The sequence below is a fragment of the Pocillopora verrucosa genome, chromosome 10, assembly GCF_036669915.1.
Source record: "Pocillopora verrucosa isolate sample1 chromosome 10, ASM3666991v2, whole genome shotgun sequence".
NCBI lineage: Eukaryota > Metazoa > Cnidaria > Anthozoa > Scleractinia > Pocilloporidae > Pocillopora > Pocillopora verrucosa.
The window spans coordinates 4,564,362-4,585,999 of NC_089321.1; the positions used below are offsets into that span (position 1 = coordinate 4,564,362).

The 21,638-nt window shown below is 38.2% G+C and overlaps 2 protein-coding genes across 3 annotated transcripts in view; one reads left to right on the forward strand and one right to left on the reverse strand.

The window, feature by feature from the left end:
• The window catches only part of LOC131794762 (titin homolog), a 34,716-nt gene extending 34,249 nt beyond the window's left edge, over positions 1 to 467 (reverse strand). Inside the window, exon 1 of the mRNA XM_066173837.1 lies at positions 353 to 467. The gene's annotated coding sequence lies outside the window, so the exon portion shown is untranslated. The remainder of the gene's footprint in view (positions 1 to 352) is intronic.
• Positions 124 to 21,305, forward strand: LOC131794760 (A disintegrin and metalloproteinase with thrombospondin motifs 9). Of its 2 annotated transcripts, XM_066173839.1 has the most exons (12): positions 11,750 to 11,833; positions 13,406 to 13,530; positions 14,192 to 14,217; positions 14,586 to 14,691; positions 15,201 to 15,344; positions 15,736 to 15,880; positions 16,039 to 16,143; positions 19,031 to 19,173; positions 19,423 to 19,486; positions 19,604 to 19,724; positions 19,811 to 19,947; positions 20,593 to 21,305. In XM_066173839.1, the coding sequence occupies exons 2-12, from the start codon at positions 13,475 to 13,477 to the stop codon at positions 20,659 to 20,661; spliced, it is 1,116 nt and encodes a 371-aa protein (XP_066029936.1). In that variant the 5' UTR covers positions 11,750 to 11,833; positions 13,406 to 13,474; the 3' UTR covers positions 20,662 to 21,305. The 2 variants fall into 2 exon arrangements, 1 of the variants encoding a protein (XP_066029936.1); XR_010719060.1 differs by lacking the exons at positions 15,201 to 15,344; positions 15,736 to 15,880; positions 16,039 to 16,143; ... (3 more) ...; positions 19,811 to 19,947; positions 20,593 to 21,305 and adding exons at positions 124 to 244; positions 5,726 to 5,971; positions 6,073 to 6,434; positions 7,313 to 7,472; positions 9,954 to 10,147.
• Positions 21,306 to 21,638: the final 333 nt, after the last annotated feature.

Below are 21,638 nucleotides of genomic sequence, written 5' to 3' on the forward strand. Positions count from 1 at the left end.
GCTGATTAGAGGTTATTCAAGGTCTCGGGGAAATCACGCAGGACGAGACTGCGGAATGTGTTGTAGTGATAAATAACAGACGTACAGCTCACGCTGTTGAGATTAGTTGGTTTCTCTGTTTAAAAGAACGTTTAAGAGGAATGTTGGGAAAATAAGGAGGGCAAAAAATCTCTACTTAAAGAAGAATCAGCTGAAGCCTACGATTCAGACCAGCTCACTTGTTTATCACAGATCAGCTTCAAATGTAGGTATCTTAACAAATTGTAACTCGGACATTCAGAGAGGTACGCTTGTCATCATAATGCCGGTTTTGTTCTGGTGTTTGCAAAGAAATCAGCTACGTTGCACTTACTTGGGATGAGCTGTCTTTCGAAAATGCGTTTTGTTGAAAGATGAACTCCCTCGAGTGCATATAGTTAGGACAGGGTGGTCAGTTACTGACTGCTGCAATATCGTCCCACGGACCTTTACGTCTTACATGTACCGTCGAAGGGCTCGTTTTTGAAGCACGAGGATTTTTTTTAAATGGGTTTTGGCAGCTTGACCCCAAGCCGCCAAACCATATGTCAGATGAGGCAAGATCAATGATTGATAAATATTTAAAAGGGTTGTACGTGGGACGAAGTGCCTAAGACGGGCAACAACACCAACAGTTCTGCTTATTTTTAATGCAACATTATTTATTTGAAATTTCCAGCTTAAGTTGCTGTCCAATAGGACGCCAAGATATTTAACATGGTCTTCGCACTGAAACGTGGTAGGAATTTGAGTACAGTTATCGATCATTTCAATGTTAATCGAGTAGTTCAACTTACGTTGATATGGACGAAAGATAACATAGTTTGACTTTTTAGCATTGAGCGTTAACTTATTTGCATTGAGCAGTTCGCTATTGACGGTTTTTTCAAGAGATTTCAAATTAGAGTCAGCATACAACAAGCTCGTGTCATCAGCAAAGAGATAGAATGACAATTTCGCTGAAGAGTTGTGAATATCGTTAATATAGATTAAGAATAACAGAGGACCAAGCACAGACCCCTGTGGGACACCACATGAGATCATACATTCGGTAGATAAGTTAAAACCCACTTCAGTTACTTGTGAACGACCGAGAAGGTACGAGGCAAACCAAGCATTGATAATTCCTCTGATGCCATAATGATTAAGTTTTTGAAGCAAGATTAAATGGTCGACGGTATCAAAGGCCTTTTTTAAGTCTAAAAAGATCCCGCAAGTGAAAAGTTTTTGGTCCATATTGTTTTGTATGACATTAACGATATCAATAATGGCATGTTGCGTGGAATGGTTTTCGCGGAAGCCATACTGTGACTTAAATAGAATATCGTTTTTACCAAGATAGGATTTGAGGCGGTGGTACATTAATTTTTCAAATATCCGATTGAAAATAGACAGTAATGATATCGGACGATAATTACCAGGCTCAGTGTCATCGTCATTTTTGTACACAGGAACAACTTTCGCTTTTTTCAGTTTGGATGGAAAGATGCCCTTTTGCACAGATATGTTTATGATGATGGAGAGAGGGCCCGAGATAACGCATCTTGCGTCAGTTAAAATACGAATCGGACAAGAGTAGAGACCGTAGGTTTTATTTTTAGGGATCAAAAGTATCTCACGCTCAATTTCCTCTGGCGTAACTGGATCAAAGAAGAAAGAGCTTGGATTATAATTGGGAGACAAGTATTCGGTAAAAAAGCGAGATGAACGAGGTACGCGTGAAGCTAGGTTTTTACCGACCGAAGAAAAGTAGTTATTGAAGATGTTAGAAATCTCAAGAGGATCATTAGTTAAGCTTTTATCATCAGGACGTTTAAGGGAAGAAATGACTTGTTTTCTATTCTTTTTATCGTTAATTAGCCTATTTATTCCATTCCAGGTGTTTTTCATATTGTTTAAATTTTCAGCAAAGAACGCATGATAATAATTCTTTTTACTCATTAGTTCATAAACATTAATTTGTTACATACAGCTTGACATGGGACTTGCCCTTTCAAAACTTTTGTGTGACAGGTGTTACAAATGTACTAATTTTCATTAAATGACTTAATGTCAGTAAATAGTTCTTGCTGAGTGTTGTACATTTGTTTTTTTTACTGGATAACAGTTTTTCTGTATAGTGTTCTATTACAAACAGAGCAAATATAAAAATATGGACCTTCCCTAATCTTAGCTTGAAAAGTTGTGATCTAAATCATGTTGAACTGAGTTTCTATAGGCTTCCTTATTAGCTTGGACCTTTGATAAAATCTTATCTTTGTCTGCAGGATCCAGTGTTTTATACCATTCTGCTCTGCCATACAAAAGTTTTTCTTTTCCTTCAGGATTCAATGACTTATACCATTCTGCTCTTTTTTGTTTTTGTGCCGAATCAAGCAAGTTAAACCATTCTCAGCTCTCTTTTGCTTTTGTGCAATATCCAGTGATTTCTACCAAATTGCTCTGCTAAATAAAAGATTGTTTTTCTACAGAACCAAGTGATTTCTATCACTCTGCTGATTTGAACAAAAGCTTTTCTTTTTCTTTAGGATCCAGTGATTTATACCACTCAGCTCTGTTAGATAAAAGCTTTTCTTTTTCTGCAGGATCCATTGACTTGTACCATGTTGCTTTATCAGACAAAACTATTTTTTTCATGGCAGGTTTCATTTGTGCATAGCTTTTTTTTCATTTTTGCATGTAGTTCTTTCTGACTATGAGACTTATGTTTTGCCATTACCTTTTGTCTTCCAGCATTTGACAAATTAGTTGAACATATAAATTTAATACAATATTCTTCATCTTTACTCTGGAATTGTTTTTATACAATATCCCCCTATGACTGAATAAGAATATCTATGTCATTCATTTTTTCAAATATATCAAGTGTACCATTAGAACTGAATCTTATAATAAAGCACTTAACACTTTTTGCTTTTGTTTTCATATTATTGCGCTGAAAAATACAGCTGAAGCAAAAGTTTGAAATCCACATTAAAAACCCAGTATTATCCCTAGTATTATCTGTGATTAGCTTCTCAAGCAATAATTTGCCTTGTTTCTCCAAATTAAAGGCACTTCTAATATTTGCATCATATATTTGAAGTCCTTGGGAAATTGTTCATAGTCAGCGGATGGTTATTACCATGAGTTTTTCTTTGTAACACTTGTTTGCATGGTCAGTGATTCTATCTAGAGTCTGTGAATTCCAATACCCACAATATTTGATCATGGAAAAACAAATGCTACAAAAAGATGTGGCACAGCAGGGAATATGAATGGTTGTACTTTCAGCATCTGCATGATTTGCTTCGAGGTGAAGAGCTGACAACTGTTGATCAGAAATGTGTCATATCACATTGTTCTTCATTAATATGTACACTTTTGAGTTGATCAGAAATGTGTCATATCACATTGTTCTTCATTAATATGTACACTTTTGAGTTCAAATAAAACATTTGGATTTTGATAACGACCTTGAAAATAGTTTATCAGCTCATTTAAGGTGTTAACTTCCAACAGCACACAAGTTCCTTGAGGATGGGGCATGCCATATGAATCTCTACCACATGAGAATCAAATATCTTAAACTTAACATCACCATTACAGTAAAAACCTACTGTAGTACTAAGGATTGTTAAAAAAAAGGAATTGTAATTTTGTCCTAGCAAAGCCTGCATGGCATTAGCAAATGACATACAATAATTGAAATCTTGTACTTCACAAGTACCATGTATAGTACTAGTATAGCTTGGATTATATTGAAGCTGATAATTCATATCAATCACTATTATCATTTCAGGTACGTCTGTTAACAGTAACTAGAATTACCTGAATAGACTAGATAGACCAGAATACAATTCATTTTCAATGTTCATGATATTTACCAAGTCTACTGAGGATACAATACCATCCCCCCCCCCCCTACACATTGTGTACCAGCATTTAACCCAAACATTGCCACATTGTCTTGACTAAAAGGAGCTTGAATTGTTTTAACAGAATTAATAACAGGACCAGGGTTTGTTTCTATATCCCCAGACAGATTGGACTTCAACAATTTACCCTGTGATTCATATTTTTATAAACATTTGGTACTGAATTAGACCTTCATGCATTCGACTGCTTTGGCTTTTGACTTTTTATTACATGTGGATTTTGGTTTTGCATTTTCAGTATCCTGTATTTGTTAGACTTTCGATATTTTCTCCTTACTACAGAAGAGGGATATTTCGTTGTTCCTTAATTTTCGCATCTGATTCCATGTGCATATATTTTTTCACGAGCTTTATTTGTAAAAAGATGCATTCGGGAAGACTTTGGTCTGCTTTTTCTGATGTAGGTTCGAAGTAAACGTCTTACCTTCCAGGATTTCTTCAAATACGTGAAATTCTTTTCTTTGGTATTCTTCTGGGCTCACGATCACAAACACGAATATTATGTGTACGAGGGCGATTAAAATAAACAAATTTGTTGTATCGAGATCTACAGTAACAGACTGTATTTGTTGAAAATGCTTCATCATTGCTATCATTAAGCTTATTATCATATACAATAACGGATAACTGAGCAGCTTTCTCAAAGACTTTACATTCATCGAAGCTATTCACGGCAGCTTTTGTTGGAGACATCAACAACTTTACGTAGAAATTAGCCCACAAGACAATTGCGTAAACAAGAGATAACATTATAACATTATACTCAAAAGACGCAGGATTTTGGATCACGTATTTATTAAAAAAGAATACCCCTACCACTACAATAAAAACAAACATAAGATTCACCTTTCTGATCGTGAAATTAATACCATTCGTACTGTTATTGTAGCTATGTACGTTCCTGGGCATCAAGTGAATTCAACATGGCGTCTTTCTTCACAAGCAGTTTGCATCCATTAGAATTTTGTTCTTCGGTCTCACGGTAGTAGTGTTGTTTAATAGATTGCATAGAATATATGCAGTTTGGTTTCAGATTTAAGATTTTGCTTTTTTCAACAAGTGTACGTTTTTCAACTAGGACATTGGCGTACTTAGCATACAAGGCTTTCATAGCTTTCAAGGCATACAAGACTTTCAAGCGCTCGCGACTCGATCAGTCCGTTCCAAAAATACCGCTCGAGGTAAAGCTCCAGGTAATCGTAAACCAAAAACGTGACACCTCCATCGCCAAAACAACAACCCCAGAACAAATACAAAGTGGCTGACTAAAGAGTTTTAACCCTTTCACTTCCAGATCAAATTTGTCATTCTCCTTACCGTCAACCACACAATTCTTATAGTGTTAGTTCAGAGAATTTATTATTGGATCACCGTATTATCCCCAAATTGATATTTTTCTCTATTCTCATCACTTATCTGGTTGATAATGTATTGATATTGTGAGGAGAAATTCTGCCTTGGTCACTCATAGGAGTTAAAGGGTTAAAAGCAAAAATCTCGTGGTTCGTCATGTGACCCGGCCATCTCCTGTGCATGACAGCGTCAATCATCATCAAGATAACACACGTGATCAGCATATGAACACTTTCACCCTCATTGGATCACAGTTAGTTGTCTTGGTGTTGAGGGCCCTATGACCACTGGGTACGATTGCGCAATTTTTCCATTTTGTGGCGGAGGAAAAAAAAGACGACAAAAAAACAAAGGCGTTTTATGACTGGGCTACCACAGGTATCCCAGTAAAGAATAAAATACAGATTTGTTATGAAGAACTTCTTTATTCTCACCAGGTGATATGTGTCATCACACATAACGTCGCTATCGACGAGCTGGCCAGTAATTGGTCAATTCTCTAGTCACCGTGAGCGTTCCTTGAAGTCCTGTCTAACAAAACACTCCAGAGAAAGTCCCCGCAAATCAAGGGCACAACTCCAAATCTCCGAAATCTTGAACCATGAAGAGAATATCTTGCAGTGTATTAATAGTTCTTCTAATTCAGCAAATTTGTGCAGCGACACACAAGAAATATGCAAAAGGTGAGTGGAAATTGTTACGTTTTAACGCTGCTAAGCGTAAGTCGAAACTCTCAGTTCTTAGTGTGTTTATAACAATTACCTTGGATTTTTCTCCGATACAGGTCGCACGCCGTTACCTAGAGGTATCTCCAACAACAATGGTCGCATTGAGTATGAGATGACAATCGTAGAGCGAGTGAATCGCCTCGGAAAACACCATCCGCTTAACAAACATTTTGTTAGATACGAACACAACGGATGGGGGATGGCCACAGTTTATTATAGACTTGCTGCGTTTGGTCAAACTTTTCGATTCCGATTGGAGCGCGACGCGAGCTTTATATCGCCTGCACTTAATGTAGAGCATATTTACAGTGATCTTAGGAGACTTCCATTCTCTGGGAATTTGCAGCACTGTTTTTATCGTGGGGAAATCCAGGGAGAGCCAAATTCTACTGCCGTGTTTAATTTGTGCAACGGACTTGTAAGTACCTTTGTCCTGTTTACATATGTTGTTATAATTGATGTTTTAATTCGCGCTTTGATTTCCATAGATTTGTTTTATACAACCGCGCAGCGCTGTGAACGTACTGTAACACTCAGGCGGTGTTCCTGTTCCTTACCGCTCATCGCTCCGTAATTTTAATTCGATTTAGAACAGTTCCATGTGATTCTCATCCATGTGATGAAAACATTTAGAAGAAATTAACATTTTGTGACCGATAGCGGTATAGTCTTTTATTTATGTACTCAATTAACTGGGCCTGTCCGACCGACTTTCAGCCAGGGAAATGTAAATTGACAAGCTTATAAACACTGAGTTGAAAACTCTTTACACTGGTTAGTCCTGTGAAGAGGGCTTTGTGATAATGAACGGAATCTAATCCAGAGTTATTTCACACGGGATAATTTTGAAAAACATTTTTTTCAAGGGATCGGGTTAGTTGAGGTTGCCATTTCAGATTTTTGGGTTTACAATTCTACCGGAAGTGGTTTCATGCGGTAATGACCCCATGGAAATCAATACTAGCAATTTTTTTGCAACTCACGCGTTCCCGTCTTAGTGGCGACACCTTGTGCAACTTCAAATATACATATGAAAAAAATAATTACATTGTTCTTATTATACTAAAACCGCTGGTATATGGGTATTTAATTAGTCAAAAGAATGTCGAGTAACCACTTCCTCCGTTAAGCACATTAATCATGAAAAACAAACAAGTTTGGGTTCATTAGAATTGCATATGTAAAATCCCCCTGAAACGCGCGTAGATTTTATTTTCTTTTTCATTTTTGTTTTGAAGAGTGATAGTTTTAAGTTAAATTCTGATCATAAGGTGTCCACTTTCTCTCCTTCTACAGCATGGTTCGTTCGTCTCGAGTGGCCAACGCTATTCAGTCGAACCTGCTGAAGAACGGAACTCAAAAATACACGCGCATCTCAGGAAATTCCATATCGTATTTCGTCATTCTGCTCTTGGAGACGATGTTAGCAATGCTCCGTCGACGTGTGGACTTGTGGGTAAGTTTCATTTACATTACACACGATCCGTCTGTGCGTACAATACGGTTAAAAAGAAGTAAAATCAACCCGCAATTATGCACGTTTTCCGCAATACAGGAAATTTATCTTGCTTCAAAGTACCACTATTCTATATCTACCTTGATATGAGTTATGACAAAGTGCATTTTACGTCACATCATGTCGTATGCCAAATCAGATAGGACACTGTGAGATCGACTTCAGTTAATACAAATAAATACGCCTTTCAACCTTGCTGGATTGCTAGCGAATCGGACGTTTCCGATTTGTTTGTTTTACGCGCGAAGAGTGTATGTATACAGTAACTCTTGCCTTGCATCTGCTTTACTATAAGTGCACAAATCTACAAAAGAGGAAAATTAAGCTCTAATTTTGGTGAGTTTCTTTGCGCAGCTAACTGTACCTTAATACGAGTCGACTTAATGTCTCTTTCTGCCGTGTGCGTGATAGCGCGGGAACGCTGCAGAGGTTGAGGCACACTTGACATGGATAGGTTGTCGCGGTCGACACTGAAACAAGGTTGTCTTAGAAATCTCTGACGTAAAACTTGACAGTGTTCCCGTAAGTCAACCCGCAACGACACGATACGATCAACAAACTAACCCATTAAAGTTTACTTTTCGTTTTGGCTGTCTGAAAACCATATCTTTTGGATTTCATTTGTCAGTGCCTTTTTTTTTTCTTAAAGAGGGCGTTTTATTGCTTCAATATAGCAAAAATACAGTTGTGTTACGTCAGAAACAGCCTGCAAATTGGATCAAGAAATTCCTCTCACTTCTTTTCAGCAAGTGGTTAATTGCCATCTGTTATAGAACGCAGAGACGTATTTAAGCTCTGTGCGATGGCGAAATGTCACTTCTGTTTGGTCATTCCTTAACGACAGAAGGTTACGAATTTTTCAGATTTTCCGAATACTATCTTGTTCCATAAACACATTTTTCGGTGTTCCTGCTCAACCGGTGACTCCTGCTATTAGTGAACTCTTTAAAAGCCTCACGGTCTGCTTCTTGAACGCGGTTGATAAACGTAAAATAACCTCATAACCTGATGTAATTGAATTAATATTTCACTTTGAAAACCAAAGAATTTTGCGAATTTGCAAATTGTTTTACAATTTTCTTTTTGTCATAAACACAGCATGAAGAATAAAGAAATTGACGTATGACTCCAATGCTCAATCAGACTCGCCTAAAAAATGAGGTCACGTCAAATTTAAAGATATTAACAATAATTATTTGTGGCCACATTTATTCTGTTGAATAGTGTTACGATCTTCGTGTTCACGGTGAGCATTCCATGTTACGTTTAAACAGGATTAACCTGCAATAACGAACGGTCGAAACGTAACTCCTTGTTATTAATGCTTTCGTGATCGATTTTAAATGACGTTGGTCAGATGCTTAATTGCAAATCATATCCTCTTGTCACGCATTGCCCTTTGCTTGTCATGCAACGCTTTGATCACTTTGATCCAGTGGCAAACAGCTGAGGAATGCCTTTTCAATCAATTCTTTTAGCAGTGCGGCCAGCCTTTGGTTTCTTGAGTGAATTTTAGGACATTTTCACTCAGGTGTAAGTCTTCTGATGAAATTTTCTGTCGCAGTTCTTCAAAGTTTTGCACTCAGTTGGCTTCTTACAAATTGTTATGTACACTCTTATGCCCTTATAGTTATGTGCCTCTTTTGCGCACTGCGCACGTTTTCATTGCACTTCTTTGCGCACTTTGTAATGTATTGCCCCTAGATGAGCGCTGTTTTGTTGACTTCTGTGCGCACGATGTTATGTGCGCTCGCTGTCATTTTATGTACTCTCTTAGGCGCGCGCTGTTATGTACGCTCCTAAGTGCGCGCTGTTACTTTCACTTCTGCGAAGTGCTATTCTTTACAGTTATGAAATAATTTAAATGATGTTTATTTGTTTCTTAAGGTTCGCCATAATTTCTTAGCTCGTAAACAAACTGTATATCTGTAATCATATGATATGCAGACAAAATTGCTCTCCACTTGGTCTCAGAACCGTTATTGATTGTTGATATGCATGATATGCATGAGGATCTCAGATTCTTCACAAGATCACAATGGTGATCTCGTTAGATTCATGAGGATGTTAAAAGCGACTCTGTAAATAGCGGTGGTGAACTCATGCTATTCCTAATTGTGAATCAGTTAACCTCCTTGCTCTCGTGTATAATGCACCAAAGCATTTTAAGGTTAACTGTCTTTCCTACCCATAAATGGTGGTGTAAATCAGGTAAAGTTGTGGAAAAGGAGATGCGTTTTTTTTTTTTTTTTTTAATCTTCGGCCTCACTTGAATTTTCCTACGAAGGCTTCAGCTTCGAGCCTTTTCACAACTCTCAGCATTTGGAGTAATTACACCCAACAAGATTACTTTATATACTTAAGGCAAAATGATTGAACTAAATTTTCCATAACACGACACTGCTTTGACTCTGATTTTAGACACCAACAAACCTCTCCCGCATTTACGTGGGCAGCCACAACGCCCCATCAATGAAAGCTATAAGAGGAAAAGACATAAAAGAAGCCTCGGTGAGAGCTTCGTCGAAACATTAGTGGTTGCTGATAAAACTATGGTTGACGCTTTTGATAGCAAAGCCGATTTGGAAAGCTACATTATTACTCTGATGGGTGTGGTAAGTGACATATTATCGGAATCAGTTATCAATTATTTCTCTTCTTTTAACCTTCTTTAAGTACGTCCAAACTTATATTAAGCAATGACACACCTACCCTCCCCCCCCCTTACCCAATAACAGTCAAATGGTGACAAAGTTTGGTTAAAGTTGGATTAGGGGAGGGATAGGTGCGCAGTTGCTAGGATACTGAAATTGATCCGTTTTTTCTTTTAATTGTGAATAGCTACTTTCTAGGGCGTTAACGACTTTTGTTTTAAATATTTTTTCATAGTGAGGGATATTTCGGTTTATATCCTTCTGTGGACAGCGCAAAATTACACGTTTATTATGGAATTATCCGTCACAAGTATTTTTTTTTTTCAATGATCAATTGGTGCAAAAAAAATATTTTGTATTAATCGTTACAGAAAGGAACTAAAACGAAGAGATAAGCGAAGATAGAGGCATCACGCGAAATCTTCGCGTTTCACATACAACTGTAAGCTAGATTTGAAATTCCTCGTTTGGCAGGCGTCTGTGTGAAAGATTTCGTATGAATTCTCGTCTCCAAATAAGCTAAGTCCACGGCGCACTGAACATAAAAGTAGTTCCTTTACAAGTCGCTTTGCGCATCATGCTCTGAGGAAAACACTTTGTAACTGTTGAAATCTCTCTGCGATTTGTCACGCACACAAGGTGTAAAAAGCAGAGGTGCACAATTGTTAAGAACAAGTGTATCGTTGAATTGCGCAGACTTCTTGAGGATGATTCAAAGTTTATCGCTCACTCGTGATTTTCCAATTTGCCTGCGTATTAGTAATATCGCATGACCTTATATTCTCATGTTTGAAGTTAGCAAATAAGAACTGCTTTGTTGATCTTGTTCGCGCCACTATACCCGGTCTTTTCCACGATAGCCTCCTATCAGCCCTGACGCAGAACGTGTCATGTGTTTTACTTGTATAATTCCTGGTGAGACTTGTGGTATTCTTAAAACCAACGGCAGGTAGTCTCCTCCTTTCCTGTACAACGCGAAAGAGATAGAGCGTATTGCGTGAAATATGGGATAAAACGATTGCTAAGGGGGCTTGAGGCTCGGCAAGTGACTGCGAAATATGATTGAGTACAGAAGAATACGGGCTCGTTATGGAGGTCTGATCGATTTTCTTACGTTTATTCGCATTTATAATGGAAACAAACCATGCGTTTCACCATTCCAACAGTAGCTTCTTCGTTACTAGAGACTGAGAGTTTTTGTTGCATGTAGAGTGCGAGCAGACCCTCTTTTACAGCGAAGTCCGTCGCGTGAGTCAAAGAAAAAAAAATGATGCTAGGACCTCAGAATTCCGCGCTGCGCGCTGACATCATTGATTTTTATTTTGACAAGTGCGACGGACTTCGCCAAAAAGCAGGGAATGCTCGTAAAAAATTTGAAAAAATGTGGCCAGGGCCTCAGAGTTCCGAGCTGGGCGCAGACATCGCTGATTTGTTTGTGACCAGCGCGACGAAATTCGCAAAAATGAGGGAACTGCTCGTAATTTATGTTGTGTTGGCTTCGCTGTTATTCTTAATACATTTTTTTTAGATTCTTGACGATTTTTTTTCTCTTTTCTTGAACAGGTTGCTCAAATTTATCGCGACAGAAGTATTGGCTGCGCTATAAACATTGTTGTAGTGAAAATAGCCTACCTGGACACCAAGAACGTATGGATCTTAAATTAAACCAAACTTTTAACCCTTTACCCTGTAACATCAGTATGTATATTCTCCGCATTGTTTTCTATACATTTCCTAAGGTGCTGACAAGGAGAATTTGTTAGATAATCAAGAACTTCTTCAGTTAGTGATCTTTCCTTCATTCTCGTGATTTGATGCTTGATTTAGAAGTGAAATTTAAAAGATAAATTAGATGCTAATAGCGGAGCTCGCAGAGCGTAGCCCCATAATTATAAAAAATAGTAGTAATCCATCGAGCCGAAAAAATTTGAATGTACGACCGTACAAGGTGCTACTTTTAACATGCGTGGTCAAATGTACCGCGGGCACGCCAACGCCACGGCTTTGTTCAGTAGTCCAGTGGTCAGTGCACAGGGCTCCGAGTCGGACGACCCGGGTTCTAGTCCTGGCCGGGGCAAGGCGTTGTGCCCTTGAGACGTGCGGGAAAAAAAATGCGAGCTCCGCTTTTAGGCTTGGCTAAATCTATATATTAACTCTTACGGGTTTAAGGGTTAAAGACGTCCAGTTGTAATGTCCCGCGGTTTGCATTTTGAACCATGTAAAACTATCACCAGTTGAGGGAAACCACAAAATATAAACATAAGAAGATTAAAGATATTTTATCAAGAGGAAAGAAAAAGCAATGCGGGAGCAAGGATTAAAATCTATTATGAGAAGAAAAATTTTGAATTATTTTAATTTTAAAAATCAGAGCCTTTACAGTCATTTCATCGCTGTCACGAACCACTGAAAATTCATAATTGCACCTAAGTGGCGGGCAAAATGGGAACTCCCTTTAGAAGTGTCCTCACTCCCAAGAGTGACCAAGATGGAATTTCTTCTCCCGTTATCCATATCTTTTCGAGCAAATTTGAGAAGAAAGAACAACAGTAACCAGGGAATATTGTTTGAATTAACATCGAACCGCCAGAGTTAAAACTAGAAAAATTGTATAATTGATTGAGTGGAAAATTGATATTTAGTTTCTGGGATTGAAAAATATTGAAATGGCGACTGTGCCGTGGCGCTGAGGGCTGCTGAAAAAAATTCGTGAGAGATCTTCCCAATGCACAGAAAACGAAGGAAGTGGTATAAACAGCAGGAAAACTCCGTAGAGCGATTTCCTGTTTTGTTTAATCAGACCACAAATGCAGTGAAGAATCCCGGAAGTTGATCTTCTGCAAAGACGTCTGCACTGGAAGTGAATCGCATGTTTCATCTTGTTTGAATTTAAGAACACGCACATCTTAAAAATTTAGCCAAGCAACGAGAGCAGATAAACTAGGGTTTTCAACGTTCTTAGAGGAAAAAAATAATTAAAAGAAAGACACTCCTATTCAACTGGTTGGCCTGGGGAAATTTGCCAAAGTGGTGGGGTCTTTACTACGAATAAGTATTATTTCATCTGTAACAAGCGCGTATGCTTCTAGTCACTACTTTCAACAAAAAACGGGAGAAACTCCTGTAGTAAATGACCAAAAGGTTTGATAGGCTACTTACAATGGCCAAACGTGTTTGCAGTGTTCGTAAATAAATGATTGTCTGTTTTATTGATTTCAGCCTGGTTTCCATATTTCGTTAGACGCATGGCGAACTCTGAAAAGTTTCTGCCGCTAGCAGAAGAAACATATGATGTCAGAAGAGAGTCAGTCTGACCGCCACGATACCGCCATCTTGTTAACAAGGTAAAATGTTTTGTCAATATCGGGGATGTATTTTAGTCATTTGTATTTGGAAATGTGAATTTCAAATGTGCAAGAGCATGTACAGGCTTGGAGAAGGACAGGGAAATTTTGCATGCAAAGAAAAAAAAGTCGCGAGAAGTTCTTTCACTCGGAGCAGTCGCGTTGGTAACATGAAAAAACACAAACATTCCTTGCTCTTCAGGAGTAAATCATTTGGCTGGCACTAAACGGAGTGAATGATGTACTGGTTGAAAACACACCCGTCGCCCTCGCAAAGCACCTGAAACATGAAAAAAAAAGGTTTAAAAGAGAAAGAAAAAGAGGGAAAGAAAAAGTTATGTTGGTACCAAGCGCCGAAGAACACTAAAGAGACGCGATGGAAAGCGTTGTTAAACGCAAGCAGTAGGCTCAAAACTTCCGAAAACAAGTGTAACATACCAGAAACGTGAGAAGTGTTCGGAAAGTGAAGTGTAAAGAAAAAGCTGAATAAGAAAAAGAGAAGCTCGATTTACGAGATTTTACATGTCCTGGAGTTTAGAAGAGCTTACGAGACACGAAGCTAAAACTGTCTTAATTAGCTTTAACATTATGTTTGTATGAACTAGCTGTAATAACTTTTCCTCAGCAGCTGATCAACTCATTGTTTTACTTATATCTGCAGATCGCCCGGAAAGTGTGACACATTAGGTAATCTGAACTTACAACATTTAAGAAATCTCGCCAGTGACAAATGAGCTCGTTTTCCTTTTAAGGAGTATTAAACATTGGTGGTACACAGCGATATTGGTCGAAGTTGTCAGATCACGGGAGCCAAACACCCTTTTGCGCAGCTTGCGAGCAAGCCCTAATTATTATTATTATTATTATTATTATATTTTTATCGCTTTAATCATCTGGGCCTAGTCGCAGGCTTCTTTTTCCGCAGTCGACCCAATTGTCGATCAATGATAAAGTTGTGCTTACCACAAAGTATCTGTGGAGACAATACCCCCTTAATTTGTTGTTCTCTGTGTTATCATTCCTGACAAGGTGTACTGATGTCTTTGTTATTCCAGGTTTATCAGAGCTTGGAACCATATGCCAAGCACCAAGGAGTTGCTCCTTGGCAGAGGACAATGGACTAAGTACAGCTTATACAATAGCACACGAACTGGGTCACCTGTAAGTTCACAAATTTTTAAAGAGAATTTGAATTTAAGAGAGAACGTTCAGTCAGGAGGCTGAAACAACTCACAGCTTATGTTATAACATACTTCTCACACCTCTTGAGGGAAGATGAGGTCAACACAGTAAATGGTAAAGATCTATGCTTCCTTAAATTCAAATACATTCGACACAGTTGATGCATTTTCCAATCATGGAAAGCACCCTCCATGCTGGCGAGACGGTGTTGTCCTTCTCTAGCTCCCCCCTCTTCCATCTCCTCCTTTGTTCCTTCTCCTTTTCCTCCTTCTCCTTCTCCACCTCCCTTAGAACCCTTTCTTTTTTTCCTTATCTCTCCTTCAACTCTCCGCCACCCTTTCTTCTGTCTCTATCTGCGTTTCATTATTTCCTCCCCCTATCTCTTTACTTTAAGTTCCCATTCATCTCAACCTATCCACTTCCTCCTTTAAAGGTTCGTTGTATTAACTGAGTTGACCTCTGTTACCTTTACCTATTTCTTTCATTAGATTCAGTCTTCCTCATGATGGAGATAACAACCTATGCACACGGAGCAGGGGAGATCAACATCTGATGGCCCAGCCATTAAGCTTTGACACCAAACCGTGGTCTTGGTCAAGCTGCAGCCGAGAAAAGATCACAAGGTTCTTAGAGTAAGTAACAAAACTAGTTTCAGTTTAATGCTTTAACATGTCGGTTGCGACAATAAATGACTGTGAATATATGAGAATCATATATGTGTACTGCGGATTAGGAAATAAATGTAAAAGTGATCTTCGCCGTAATGAACACTTCTTAAGCAGTCCTGAAAGTAAGGCCTGAAAAAATTTCAAGCCTGTACGGGATTTGAACCCATGACTTCTGCTATACTGGAGTAGTGCTCTACCAACTGAGCTAACTAACCAACTAGGAGCTGGTCATTATGTTGGTTCGTAGTAAACCCGTGCCGGACCCGTAAACTCGTGAGGTGTCTCCTGAATAGAGAAGCTTCATTGATCTGTTTGTAGCTGTAACTTACTTACCTTGCAATCGCCTTTGTTTCAGATTAGGGTATGGATCTTGCCTAGAAAATAAGCCTAATGAAAAAAATCAGTTGAAGTATCATGGCACTCTGCCGGGAGAAATGTACAGCGTGGACAAACAATGCCAATTGATATTTGGAGAGGAATCCAGGGTTTGTCCATATATGGTACGTAATGTTGACAAAAAATTTTAGCCTTTTGTAGGAAGTTTTCTCAATATTTTCTTGTGAAAAGTATACGCAAGGCAAGGATTTGCCAAGAATATTTAAGATTTTGTTTGCGAGGCACTGTGCCTTAGCTTCTGTTCCTCTCTATTTTCTATAAGGAACCTTGCAGACGCCTGTGGTGCGTCAAGATGATTGGGAAAAGAAAAGGCTGCTCCACCCATCACACGCCATGGGCAGATGGAACGCCGTGCGCAAAAAGGAAGGTAAATTCTCCAAACTTACCGTCATAGATCTCTGTCTGTGCTAGTATTGAGAGTTTGATATTCCATCATTACAATATCACTTCTTTGATAATGATCTTAATTCTAACCAGCTGTCTGCCTTACAAAGTTTTGTTAGTAACTGAAAGAAGACTCTACATGCCTATCTATATGCTTATCTATTTTGGTATCTTCCCAAGCCTCAGAAACAAATTTTGTCTTTTTTGGTCAACCCAACATTTTAAGTTCGCAAATCTCGACGTAGATGACTTGTGACAACGAATTCGTTTACGAAAGAGATTAAAAACAGTTTATAATCTCTTGGCTTACGAGTTCACAGAAACTTAACCCACTGAAATGGAACACTTCCAGTTTCCCTCGTTTGTTAGTCCATTCCACGTGTCTTCTTTCCAATTGAAACTCACGCGCACCTTTGGTACTCTAACAATTAACGCGTACCTTAAGTGACGTTTACCAAATCGAATCTGTTGGAACATGCTGTCATAAACTAAGCCTAATCATGAGAAGGCTGAGGATCATCGCTTACTTAACACAATCAACCATCTGTGAACTTCCAGTAAACTTTGTACATACCAACCAATTTTTCGCTTGCGTTGGTTGTCTGATGTTCCCGGTCGTATACGAAATGTCCTGATGATTTTTTTCTTGTAAAAAAAATATTTCAAAAATACTTCGATTTGATTTTCCTTAAATTATTTTGACCGTGTCGAGATAACTGCCGTTTTTGTGTGTGTTGTGCTATCTAACCTTAGAGGGGAAAAAAAGTGATATATGAGTTCGGAGGAATAAGCAACTGCAAAAATACTAATTTCATCAAGACAGATTAAGAATAGCGTGGGATGGTGAAGATAGCGACAGACCGCGCACGACCTTCTCAAGATTCGCAACTAGGGATCGCTTATTTACTGTTAAGTTTGTGATAAACGAAGGTACTTACAAAACAGCTCCCTGTTATCAAATAACAATTTTAGACATTTTCTCAAATTACTAGAACTCATTTCTACAGATCTTACTAGATCTTTGTAAATGATATGTTCCTTTGTTATGTTATCATTTTATCATCAGATACCCGTGTTTGAGTTATTTTCTCTTCTACGTTTTGATTTTCACTGGTTACCAACTTGATTTCTTCAACTTAATTTGCCTGTTAATATTTAAATACTGTTGTTTGTTTGTCATCGCTTTCTACAAATGAAATGTTCGCATTTCGTTCTTCCCTCAGAATATTTCCGATTTTATTTTAAAAAAACTACAAGGATGTTGTGAAAAACCACAAGGGTGTTGACTGTATTGAATACACCAATTCTCTCAGAAAACATATCAGTTGTTCGGACATTTTTCCTATGCTCTCAAGATCTGAGCATATCCTCTTGTTTGAAGATGATTTTTCAGTTCTATTAAAGATAATCCTATTAAACGAAGGCCTTTCAAAATAAATCTCTTTATTAGTGACAAATTGATACCTCTTCAATCTTTCAAAAACACGATATTTTAAACTTGTATCTACATTGTGAAAACTTTGGGACAACTACTGTTACTTGAACCAAAAGCTGTTTTCGTTGGCTGCAAGTAGTTTACATACATTTCATATCCTTTTAAAACTGTGCGCTCTCAATGTTGCCCACATAACAGGGTCGTAGGTCAAAATCATAAACCAATTAAGTTTAATATTCGTCTTCCTAAATTTCAGCGGATACAAATTCTTCCATGTCAAACACGTTCATATTTAACCAGGAGAAAATAATAAACCCATTATTTTCTTTTGGTGTAACATAATATACAACGGGACGGATGTTTCGCAGGGAAAGTTGTCTTCTAATTAGGCCAATTAGATGGCGGCAGATTGTTCCTTACTTGGAAGTACTGCGCAAAAACTTCTCGTTCCTTATAAGGACTTAAAGGAAGTTCCTATCATACCCTTCGTAAGGACATCTAACCCCCTGTTATGTAATCAGAATTATGGCAATAAAAAATATTTATTCATTTTTAGTACACCAGATTTCTTAGTCTAGAAAGTTCTAACGTAGTTACCCAGGCAACGTGTAATACTAGTCTATGCACATTGAAAGGACACCAGAATTTTGCACAAAGATTAATACTGCGTCGCTCCTTCCCTCTCTCATAAAATTTGTGATTTTTGCAACAAGCCAACTTCTTTTTCAGATCTCTTTTGTTATTTTATAATCTTTAGATTGCTTCTATCACGAGCGGTTTTCACGGTGATATTCTCGTTAACAACCACCACACAAAATGTTGACTCGCTTCACGCTTCAAGAATCACTGAACTTTCTTCAATCCACACTCATCACGGGATTACATCTTATACCTTTTAACAGTTCACAACCTTTTCCAACAAAAATAATTACTTGTATCATAAAGTCGTTAACAAATAAGTACTAGGTTCATTACAAAAGAAACCGTCTTCCTTTAAATTTTTCCATAACGAGGGTGTAGAATTAAGCGAGCTATCTTTAACTCTTCACTCGAGGTGGACCAAGGAAGAAGCTCGACTACTTAAATGGAATTTATCAAAAATAATTGTTAACTAAAATTTCTTAGTTGACTGGCCAGTATGAACATTACAATATTGCAAAAAGAGTCTAACAGAGTCTCACGGAGCTATGTAAATTCATTTATGACCATGCCCGCATTAACGCTGCTATCAGTGGGATGTTTAATTGTGTCACCTTTGCTGGAAAATAGTTTGTAATGTATGTTGGACATGAGTGACGGAAGGTGTTGTATCGTGACGCGAAAGGGTTGCTTACATTACTCTCCTTCTCCAGCCGTCAGTCTGTGACGTCTCAAAGATCAGCTACATAGGACACTTCAATTGCTGATGTGAAGTTTTTTTTTTTACCTGTCTCAGTGGTGCATCAAAGGTCAGTGTGTGATGAAACGAAAATTGAAACCAGTAGACGGTGGCTGGGGACCATGGGGTTCCTTCAATGAATGCACAAGAAAATGTGGAGGAGGGGTTTCTTTCGCATACAGAAAGTGTAACAAACCAATGTAAGTACCCAACTAATTTCTTCATCTAATCACGAAACTCTCATCATGCCATTTAGCTTAGTTACTTATGTCACGCACAATTTCCATTAGCGATAAGCGGACGCCGATGTTCACTTTGCTCGTAATAGAAAGAGAAATAGGACTTTGGCTTGGAACATAATTCTTGCCATGTTATGCAGTTTTAGAATGTTTTGATATTTCAAAACTACTTGTCATCAAAGGACAATGGACCTTTTTCTTATTTTTCAGCCCAGAAAATGGAGGTAAATACTGCGTTGGAAAACGAAAACGTTTTGTGTCATGCAATACTCAGGTAAGAATGTTGTAATGTGATTTATTTCATCGAGTGTTTCCACTTATTGATAGGCAGTCGTTCTTGCCTTGTGCCCTTCAGCTTAACGCAAGTGTTGTTGGTTTGTTATATTGGCAGGAATGTCCACCAGGGTCACCGGATTTCCGAGCCTTGCAATGTGCGAATAGGCATGGGCGACGTCTGAGTATTGGGTCGAGGAGTTTCAGACCGACTCAGTGGCTGCCAAAATATGCTGGAAGTAAGTGAGAACTTCACGTTACGTCTATGAAGTTTCTAATTGTACCAGTTCTTTTCTAACTGGCTGTATGTATTGTCCTGATACAGTTCGCAAAGAAAATCAATGCAAGCTGTACTGCCGCATGGCTGGCACTGCAATTTATTTCAAACTGAAGGACAAAGTTATTGATGGGACCCCTAGTAATCAAGAGACCACAGACATTTGCGTGGATGGCAAATGTTTGGTAAGTTACACATTTTAGAAAAATGTGATATACGAATTAACGACGACTTCACAACGACGAAATAAACGATTTCATTGTGAAGAAGACGACGAGAGCGTATCGACGACGAGGACGAGACCATACCGACGGAAAACGAACGATCTTCACGAAGATGCCACGACGTGACAAAGTCGGGAATATGAAGATGACAAACAAATACTGAAAAGACGATGCCACGAAGATGAAAACGAAGTGAGCATAACGACAAACGATGATCAATACGAAAGTGCCTCGGTAACGACGACAACGACGGCATGATAACGAAACGATAAGACTACAATTTTTGATATTATTTGATGGTGGAAAGCGCTCATAGATTGGGTTTAAGAGTACACTATGCTGATTGACTCAACTAAGAGTATGTCAGGGATAAAATAAGGATTCTGTTGAGTTGAGTGTTTTCAAGCATACTGTATCTTTTTTTGTTTTTGATCACACTAGGGATGCTTTTGATTAAAACGTGTTAAAAGGCTAAATCTAAAGTAGGTTTATCAGTAAGTTTTAATCGAGTAAGGAAAGTTTTTTATTTCTCATAAATCACTGTTGTCAGAAATATTAATTAAGTGCAACTTACGATATTTATTTTGTTGGCTTTGAACAATGTAGATAAACTTCCCAAAAGGCAGCAGAACACGAGGAGGAACAAGCCATTTGAAATGTTACGCAGCCTGCTAATGGAGGAAGTTGCATTGAAAGAGGCCATTGAATAGAATTTCGCCAGCAGGCGATTAACTTGTAGTGCATGTTTTGGATGGTTTTTGTGTCAATCAGCCCCTTAACAAATGAAACGTCCGTAACATTCTCATTATACTCTTTTATACTCAGCTGGTGATCATTTAGAGGTAGGAATATCTTGGAGGAAAAAAATGTATTTGCTTTTTTGTATCTTAAATTTTTCTGGTGACTAAAATGTACCATATGACGATTAGAAAAAACATTTTTTTAAAGCAGCCATGGTACTCGCGATTTCGGACCTTGTTTTACAGTACTAGAACAAAAAGTGCAAGGTAGACTGAAACGTCTTTTTTGACAAATGTTATATATATCTAGTGACAACGTCTTTCATTCAAAGCTAGTGGTGTATATACCTGTAGTGACGCAGGTTTGTCCAAAGCTCGATGTGCTTGATGTTTCCTTGACTATGTAGCCTTTCGACGTCGCCTTATAATAACTGAAGATGGTCGAACATTCTAGTCTCGAACAATAAACAGCTATTCTTTTAATACTTAACAATAAATCCGCCTTTGAAAAGTTGTTTGTTTGTCGTACTCTCTCCGAAGCGAAATGGAATGGAAACTCTCAAGATTCAAAAGTTCCAGTGTCGAATTGTAACCCTCCATGGTCTAATATGGCATGTCCCCAGCGTTACACTTGCGTAAAACATTCTTCCGTATTCAGTGGCACGATTAAGAAGCTTAGAAATCCTATAGGCAGTTTTTACTTTTCACTCTAACCGTCACAGACCTTTTCAGGACTATCGTCAGCCGGAAGATCACATTTACATGACTAAGGATAGAATTTGAAAATAAAAGCGATTGTCTGCATAAAGTTATAAAACTTAGAGATTCAGTTCACTCAAAAACGTATAAGCATGCCTGTACTTTATGATACAGACGTTTATTACTAGTCTTACTTATCGATACTCTGCGAAG

Coding starts and splice junctions, on each gene's coding strand:
- LOC131794760 (XM_066173839.1), top strand. CDS start 13,475: ATGATGTCAGAAGAGAGTCAGTCTGACCGCCACGATACCGCCATCTTG. Junction 14,218..14,585: donor CGGAAAGTGTGACACATTAG/GTAATCTGAACT, acceptor TTGTTATTCCAG/GTTTATCAGAGCTTGGAACC. Junction 19,948..20,592: donor GCGTGGATGGCAAATGTTTG/GTAAGTTACACA, acceptor TGAACAATGTAG/ATAAACTTCCCAAAAGGCAG.